This window comes from Gossypium arboreum, chromosome 10 (assembly GCF_025698485.1).
Source record: "Gossypium arboreum isolate Shixiya-1 chromosome 10, ASM2569848v2, whole genome shotgun sequence".
Lineage (NCBI taxonomy): Eukaryota > Viridiplantae > Streptophyta > Magnoliopsida > Malvales > Malvaceae > Gossypium > Gossypium arboreum.
In genome coordinates this window covers 2,352,373-2,361,624 of record NC_069079.1, presented here as the reverse complement: position 1 = coordinate 2,361,624, position 9,252 = coordinate 2,352,373, and the positions used below count along the sequence as shown (strand labels likewise).

Below are 9,252 nucleotides of genomic sequence, written 5' to 3'. Positions count from 1 at the left end.
TGGACCCAATGTTAAGGATTACAACAATAAATAAATATATATAATAAAGCCGGGCCCAGTAAGGGAGGTGATAGTGGAGTTCTTGGGCCCACGTAAAAGGATTAAAAGTCAATAAAGGACAGCTTTAGATTTTCTTTTTCTAAAAAAAAACTGTGTTGAATTTATTTTTATAAAATTAAGGCTTTATTTAACATTTTTTTTATTTTTTTAAATTTTTTAATCAATTTGATACTTAAATTAACAATTTATTCAAGTTTATCTTATACCTGTTCATGAGTCGAGCTACCGGTTCAAGTCAGAAGACCCGTCTAAAATTTGAGAGGGTTTAGACAAAATATTAAGCTCGAAAACTAGGTTCGGACGAAAAACTTAAACTAGTTTAAAATATGGCTTGAGCTCAAACTTGAATATTCAAGGCTCGGTCCGGCTCATTTTTTAAGTTTCTAATACTTTAAAACACATTAAAAAAATAAATTTATACTAAATATATAATACTACTTTAATATAAACATTAAAATAATGTTAAAATGATTATATAAAATTTTCAAAAATAATATATATAATTATTAAATATTAATATAATATAAATAATTTTAAAAAATTAAAAATAATATGGCGGGCTTAAAATGAGTTTGAATTAATCTTTTGCAAATATGAGCAGATTTAGATAAAATGTTAAGCCCATATTTCGGACCAGACTGGATTGGCAAACTTGGACAAACATAAAATATGTTAATATTATATTTAGGCTCGAGTCAAATCCGATCCGACCTATGAACACCTCTAGTTTATTACAAAAAGGGATTTAATATCATTTCTTTCTTATTATATTTATCACTGTGTTTCTAGTTAATATTGAGTTCTTTAAGAGAAATGGAGACAAAATAATAATTTAAATACTAAAATAAATAAATAAAAATATTGAAATATTAAAATGAATTTATTCAAAGATAAAATAGTAAATTAAGCTTACAAAATGAATGAAAAATTGCAAAGTGGAGGGATAGAAGTGTCATTTTCATACAGAATATTATGGGTATTTTTGTTTCTTTAATCGAAAGGATGGTACGGTTCGCACGGATTTTTTGTTCTCTTTTTGTGGCCAGTGCCCAACGTTATTGTTTTTGTATTTTTGTCAGTATATGGATCGTATTTATACGTATATTTTATATATTTAAGGTGGATTTTTATTTTTGTCTTTTTTTTCTTTTTAATACTTTTGAAAGTTTGTTTGGTTGGATTTTATTTGGACTGTTGTTATTGATATTCCTACTTGATAAATAAAAGTAAAATCTAGAAGTTAGTTACAAGTAGAGTTGTCTATGGGTTTGGACGAGTTTAAGATCGGGACTTAACAAAAATTTTAGGTTTGATTAATAGGTTTAGCCTAATAAAATGTTAAAATTTGGATCCGCACGGTGGTATTAATTTTTTAATTTTCATTTTTATATAAAAAATTTAAAATATAATACATTAAGTACACTACAAATATTAAAATAAATAATTTTCAGTAAATTGAAAATAAATTTTAAAAAGCCTTTATACTTAAATAACACTAAGATAAATGCAATTTAATAAGTAAATACCTCTAAAATAGTAGCAAATTTAACAATGACCCAATGTTTTAAACTATCTATAACACATTTTCAACCCCATAAATAGGATGATAATACGCTTCAATACACTCGAACTCACGTTCTCCTACATTAACAATAATACTTATATTAATCGAACTAAGACTTAAACGAAAGTTTAATAAAAATTTAGGAATAGAAAAATTACAAACATGAGAGCAACACAAATCATCCTTGACAATTCAAACCATGGTTGCATTTATTAATTAAAAAATAATTTATTTTTTAAAAAAAATCCAAATAAAACAATCAAACCCACCCAAGCAAAAATAGCAACCCAACTTTGTTTTAGTCAATTTTTTAGAAATTAGGGCAACCTAGTTTTCTTAATAGGAAGTTTTGCTTTTGCCTAATAAAAGTATATTGTAAAGGATAAGAGTGGGAATAAAACCTATCTGAAATTTATACCTTTATTATTTAGTGTACTATCAATAAAAGAAAAAGCAACTTGTATGTGGTGAAAATTTTGGACCAAAATGTAAAGGGACCATTCCTAGTAGCTACCTTTTATCTCTTATATTTTATTCCATATATTATATATTTATATTATTAAATAAATTTATAACATAATGAATTATTGAGGGAATTGATTGAGTCTTAACTCAATTGATTTAAGTATTATTGTCAATGTAGGAGGACGTGGGTTTTTAAGTGCATAGAAACGCATTATCCTCTTATTTATGGGTTGGAGAGAGGTTATAGGTAGTTCTAAACATTATATAAAAAAAATAATCAAAATTTATAATAAAATTATTAAAATATATATTATACATTAAAAATTTTGGAAGTTTATTTGATAGAATTTTATTTGGACGGTTGTTATTTGTATTGCTACCATAAGTCAAAAGATGATAAACCAAAGTAAAAACTATAGGGTAGTTAAAAGTTTATACTTATTTATTCAAAAATAATAATTAGACTTATCAATAGCATTATTGTTATTTTAGTAATTTAGAAATCATAGATTTAAGCATGTAATATCTTCTATGAATTATAATTAGTTTAAAAATATAAAAAAATTTATGGGCTTGAATATAAACTATAAAGAAAATATTAAAATATTAAAAATATATACTGAAATAATATATTTACCTTTCAATTAATAATAATTGTTGAAATACAAGTGTGATGGTTGCTCGTAGTAATAAAGTACATTTTGTGGTTCGCCATTTACTTTTTCAAGAACACCCATGACGAGTGAATTAATCAATACATATAGTGTTTTTGAAAGGAATATAAATTTTAAAGAGAAAAAATTTAAAAGGGTGATTTCATTTTTAAAAAAGTTTTAAGTTATTTTATTTGAAAATATTATATTAAAAAATGTTTGAAATACTATTATTAAAGTCCTTAATTGAGTTATTTTAATCGAGTGAAGTGAATATTAATTTAGTTATAAATAATTGAAAAATCATAATTTTTATTAAATAAATTATATTATTAAAAGAGCATTATTTTAAATTTTATATAAAAAAATCAAAACACACCGTAAGATTTGAACCTTAGAAAACACATTTAACAAAATTTGTTCTATAATGTGTAGATTTTCTGTATAAAAATATATAATCATTTTTTAATAATCTCAGTATAAGTTATGATCATATCTTATCTTTTTGACACTGCACCTAAATTTACCCATAGTCTCTTCCTAACACATAAATAGAAGGATAATGTACTTCAACGCACTTGAACTCACATATTACTGCATTAGCAACAATGCTCATGCATAAAGATGTCAATTGAGCACCCATCCCCGTCCCCCCTCCCCACCCACAAGACTAAAACCATCCCCACTCTACCACCCACCATATAATATATTTATAAGTATTAGTGAAATAAATATAAACTAATTTTTTTATAAAAAAAATATAAAATATCTATCCACCGGAGTCCCACTACATATGTGACATTATTCTAATTGTCACCATTTAAAAAAAAAAGTCGTCGTAATATTTTAATTGGTAAATAAAATATAACTTCAACACAAGTTTAAAAATTTCAAAAAATAAAGTTCTTACATAATATCCAAATACAATCAATGTCTCAAATATATCATAAATGTCTTCAAATGCAACACAAGTGTAAAAATTAAAAAAATCAATCAATACATATCACTCCCATTGCTTCTGTATCACATTCATCTTCTAATTCTTCTATCAATTGTGAGTATTGTATCTATTTAACTTCACCTAAACATGTATACGAGAAACTGTGTTGAGTAACTCTCTCTTTTTTCTAAACTGGGTGAGAAACTGTGGAGTGCTCTCATTGTTTTCTAAAAAAAATAAAAAAAAGCAGTGAATGTGAGTTTAGTATTGTTATCATAATCAAATTTTTATAAATGTTTGTTTTTAAAATATGCTTATTATATTATGCGGGTAGGTTGGTAGAAGGTCATATCTACGCTTGCCCCACCACCTACAGCAGGTCTAATTTTTATACCCATCTCTGCCCAGTTAGGTGCGAAGTGAGGTGGGACCCCGCGAAAGCCACCCCACTGACATTATTAACCATGCCAATCGAGCTAAGACTCAATCAATAAATATATAATTAATTTTAAAATTTAAATTATTAACATATATTTTATTTCAATTAGTCAACTTTTTAATATAGTATCAATTAATAAATTATAACTCTATGAAAGTTTTGGAATAGGACAATTACAAACATGATAGCAACACAAATCATGCTTGACAATTCAAACTGTAGTTGCATTTAGTAATTAAAAAAAGAAGAAGGTTTTTTTTATGTTAAAGGATTTTCAAAGAAAAGGATCAAAACCCCCAAATAATAGCCATTTAACTTGTTTTAGTCAATTTTTTTAGAATTTAAGGCAACTTATTTTTCTTGTTGGAGGTTTTGCTTTTGCCTTTTATATGTGCATATAGATAGATGCATGTATGTTATAAAAGATAAGAGTGGGAATAAAACCTATCTAAAATTGATACCTTCATAATTTATTGACTAAATTTGAAATATCTTATCAATAAAAGAAAAAGCAAATTGCATGTGTTGAAAAATTTGGACCCAAAGGGATCATTCCTAGTAGCTCTCTTCTGCTGCCCATTTTTTCTATCTCTTTTTAAAGAGTTTATTGAAAATAAGCAATGGAATTGCAGATATTATCTATATTGTATATATCATTATAATTTGTGTGATTGGGTTTGATGTCATAAGTTGATTGAGGCATGCTTAATGAAAATACAACAATATCAATAAAATTTTTATAAGCGTCTAATTAATAGTTGAAAGAAAAAATTACTTAAAGAATAAGGTAATTAACTTTTCATTCTACTAATAAGTGTTGAGTATGGTGGTAAGACGCATTACGCTCTCAAGAAAAAAACAAAGTTTAAACATTGAATACGACATTATTAAGAGAGATGGTCACAAAACTCGAACATGGATTATTAAACTTTAGTTAACCTCTTATAATATTTTTTTAAAAAATAATTATTTAAATAAAATTTAATGTATGAAATATTATTTTTCACCCTTAGTGTGGGCAAGACAAATTCTAATGTTATTTTTTTGATTTTCTAAAATTATTATTCTTCTTATGCAAATTAAGATTTGGCATGAGGCTCCAAGTCCAAAATATGGACCCAACCCAAAATATGTGAAACATTTGAAAATTTGGGTCTAAAAGTTATCTAAAAATGCCCAACCCAATCTTCCCAACAAATATCTTGGGCTATAAAAATATCAAGCCCATTAACTCAGTTATTTCATTGGTTTACCTTCAAAATGTTTTTTTTGAAGTGAAGTGAATAGAGAAAGACCTTTGGTGTAGTTTGGGTCTTTTAATTTCTTCATTAATCCTTTGAGAATGGAAAAATTTATATCAAATTAAAATTTATGTATTACATTGTATATTTTATTAAAGTTTTTTAAAATGTAATTTTGACATTTTCAGTATTCTTTTTAGAGTATTATATTCGCATAAATTAATTAAGAATTATGACTTCAATAATAAACATATTTAAAGATAATTATATTAACGTAACTACTTTTTATTTTGCTATTATGCATAATCCAAGACAATATATCATATAGAATAATGGTATTAGAGCTATGCATGAAAATACATAATAGAATAATATAGTTATAATATAATCGAGTTTCAAAATCAAGAAATAATTTAGTCTTACACATTTGTATCTTTTATCAACTTGGCCCTTATTCTTTTATTTTAGATAAATCTGACCCTCAACTTTTTAAAAATAGTCGAATCTCACCATCAACATTTATAAAAAAGTTGAATTATTATTTTTAATGAAAATACTAACTAAAATGTTAAAATTTTAAACATAGCAGCTTGTATGGCAACCCACATATACTTCGTGCTTTTTCTTTTTAATTTTATGAATTCCATGTCAACAAGAAATACACATTGGCTGACACTTGGATTGTCAAGCTAATGTCGTTAAAAAATTCGTTTTAACGCTTTATGAAAGACTAATGGCCAAATTTAGCTAAAAAAGAACAATGACTAAATTGACAAAATATGTAAATGTTGAGGGTCAAATTTTGTATTATACCTACTTAAAAAATGAGAATAAATAAAAAAAAGGTCAATTTTAGACATGTAAAACCCTTGCACTATCTACATATTGAGGTGTGCATGGGCCGGGTCGGGCTCAACTAAAAATTTAGGCTCATTTGTTAAGCCCAAGCCTGTCCCGATCAGAAAAATGGGCCTAAAATTTTGCCCAACCCGACTCGGATAAAAATGCTAAAACCAGAGCCCAACCCGACCTGCCCATATTAATTTTTATATTATTTTTATATAATTTTTAAAAATATAATACATCAAAAATACTAAAACATCAAAATAAATATTTCTCAACAAATTGCAAATAAATTTTAAAAATATGCATACTTAAATAACACTTAAGATAAATGTAACTTAACAAGCAAATATATCTAAAATAATAAGAAAATTAATAAATGTCTTTAAAATAATAACAAAATTAACAATAAAATAAGCTTTATACAATATCCAAACAATAACAACAAAATAGTAGCAACATAATAGGAAAATGATAGCAAAATAGGAAGAAAATAATATTAAAAAAGTATGTTTTTTTTGTCCTTTAGTAAATTCAGGCCGGGCCGAGCTGAGATAGAGCCAGGCTAAAAATACTTTACCTGAGGCTCTGCTCGTTTTTTAAACGGACCTTATTTATTTGTCTAAGCTTATTTTTCGGGCTTATATTTTTATTCAAACTCTTTTACATTTTGAGCAGGTCTTCAAGCCGGGCTAATTGTACCAACCCATGATCAGTTGTATCTACATATTGCAACAACATCATTCATGTTTTGGCCGCCTCTGACCTCAAAAGCGACAAGCCAACAAATTTGCATTGCAATTGGCTTTTTGCTCATAAATATCACCAATTTGGCATCCCGTAATTTCCCCACAAGCTTTAATGAATTAATAATTAATCTTACCTGACACTTGCAAACTGTATGCAACTTATATATATATACACTTCCATAGTCCAATAAAATCTGGAGTCGAGATAGATGGAATTCTTAAATATAAGACAAAATTCTTCCAATTTTTTCACCTCGGTATTTGATTTCTTACCTCTCAATCCAATGAGCATTTGTCTCGAAATGGGCTTCATAACCTAGTAGCAACACGACAGCTCAAAACCATAGAAATTGCCCAGGTTTCAGCAATGGTGACTTTGGTCTCATCTACTTGTATGATCATCCATTGCCACTTTGAATCTTGATTTAAAACGAAGACCAAGTCAATAAAACCTTAGTTTAATGGGATTAGCTCGGAACCTAATCCATTTATTGTAATATAAAAACATTATTATTTTTATAAGATTAATCAATTGTAAAAGAATCCAAAATCCAGATGTGTTTTGTGTATTACTTTGCTTGCAAAAACCAGACCATGTTCTGTCATCAAATCTGTAACTTAAATCTCTGAACATCAAACATCCAAAAAAAAAAAAAAGAACAAAAATTCTGCCAAAAACCGTCATTTCATAACCCAAATATATATATATATATCTCATATACCATTATTTATCCATAAACAAAACTGCAGATTTAAGTAAGCATATACTATCATCTTCTTCATACAACCTCAAGTGCTGTACAATGCACATTCGACAACTTCCCCAACAAATCTACTGTTAACATTGATGCCCTCGGCTTCGTCAACCGGTCACCGGAACGTCCAACCGGCAACGATTGTGTCGATGTATTCCTTTCGCACGATTTAAGCCACTTGGCCTGCATGTATCTTTGTTTCCTCCATGGCCCCATATGCATTTTCTTTTCCTTCATGCATTTCTTGGCAGCCGAACACAAGATTTTGATCACATTGTTTAATCTTTCTACTTTACCTACGAAAACTTCTGGTAATCTTTGTACTAGCCGATTGTAATCTTCACTAGCTCTTGCGATCTCAAATTCAGCTCTGAAATTCAACTCTATTATTACCCTTACTTCCCCTTTTCTTGTATTTTCTATCACATCCAAGAAACTGTGTTCCCCTGCGAGAAAATAAATAAATCCCATTAAAAACAAAACAAAAAACCCACCATGACAAAGAAATTCATCTTTTAATTCATATATAGATATGTACCTGATGGGATATCTGGGGAGCTACGCCATTTAGACCGGCAAACGGCACTGTTGAAACCGGCATTTTGGAGACGGCTAGAAACTTCTCTCATGAGACAATTCTTACAATTTTCCGCCATTGAGGATTTTCCACAAACACATACAGTTCTTCCTTTTTGAATATCATTCAAAGCTTCTTTTGTGGCGGTCCTGATTCTCAATTCCATGGAGCTAGTCCGACACAACGTTTGCTGTAAAAGCTGGTGTTGGCTTTCCCAAAAACTCTTACTATTTTCATCGTTGCCCCCGTCGTTCTCTTTCTCATCGTCATCATCATCATCACCATCGCCGACAATTCCATCGTTATTATTACCCCTAAATTTATCGCCGTTGCAGTTTCCCAGGACCCCCTGGTCGCTATCTTCAAGAAATTCCAACTCTATATCCGGCGTAACCGGATCGGGTTGCTCCGGGAACTTGAATTCCGGGCATCCGTACGCTAAATTCCGGTGATTCCATGGAATTCTTGTCGCAACGCGAGCCATCTTTTTTTTTAAATTTGGGGGAGTAGCTAAGCGAGGCAAGTTTGTTTTGTGCATTATTATTGTTATTACAGGATTTGGTTTTATAGTAAGGCTTTAGGACAAGAAGTGGGACCCGTTTCGAACCAACGTGGACTAACGAGCCGCCGCGCACATGATGAGAGAGAGGATCGAATCCGGCGTGGCATTAAATAATTGAATAATCTGCACAGTCAAGTATTTTTAGACCAGACAGCGAGGATCCACGTCAACCGGCTGCAATAATTTTGCTCATCTGATCTATTCTAGATATACTCTCGAATATTCACGTCCCGCAAGTTTTTTTCCTAAAAAAAGAAGAAGAAGAGTTTGGTATGATTTGTAATTTCATCCTTCTACTTTTTTAAAAACTGATAACTTAATCCTCTATTTTAATTTGTGGTAGGGGTGAATTCAGAAAAATTTTTAGTGGAGATCAAAATCGAATTGTAAATTTTTAAGTGATC

The 9,252-nt window shown here is 28.9% G+C and overlaps 1 protein-coding gene across 1 annotated transcript; it reads right to left on the bottom strand.

The window, feature by feature from the left end:
• Window positions 1-7,620: 7,620 nt before the first annotated feature.
• On the bottom strand, window positions 7,621-8,856 carry LOC108487409 (uncharacterized). Its single transcript, XM_017791746.2, has 2 exons — window positions 8,248-8,856; window positions 7,621-8,155 (listed from the first exon to the last, which is right to left on the bottom strand). The coding sequence occupies exons 1-2, from the start codon at window positions 8,822-8,824 to the stop codon at window positions 7,734-7,736; spliced, it is 999 nt and encodes a 332-aa protein (XP_017647235.2). The 5' UTR covers window positions 8,825-8,856; the 3' UTR covers window positions 7,621-7,733.
• Between the last annotated feature and the right edge of the window lie 396 nt (window positions 8,857-9,252).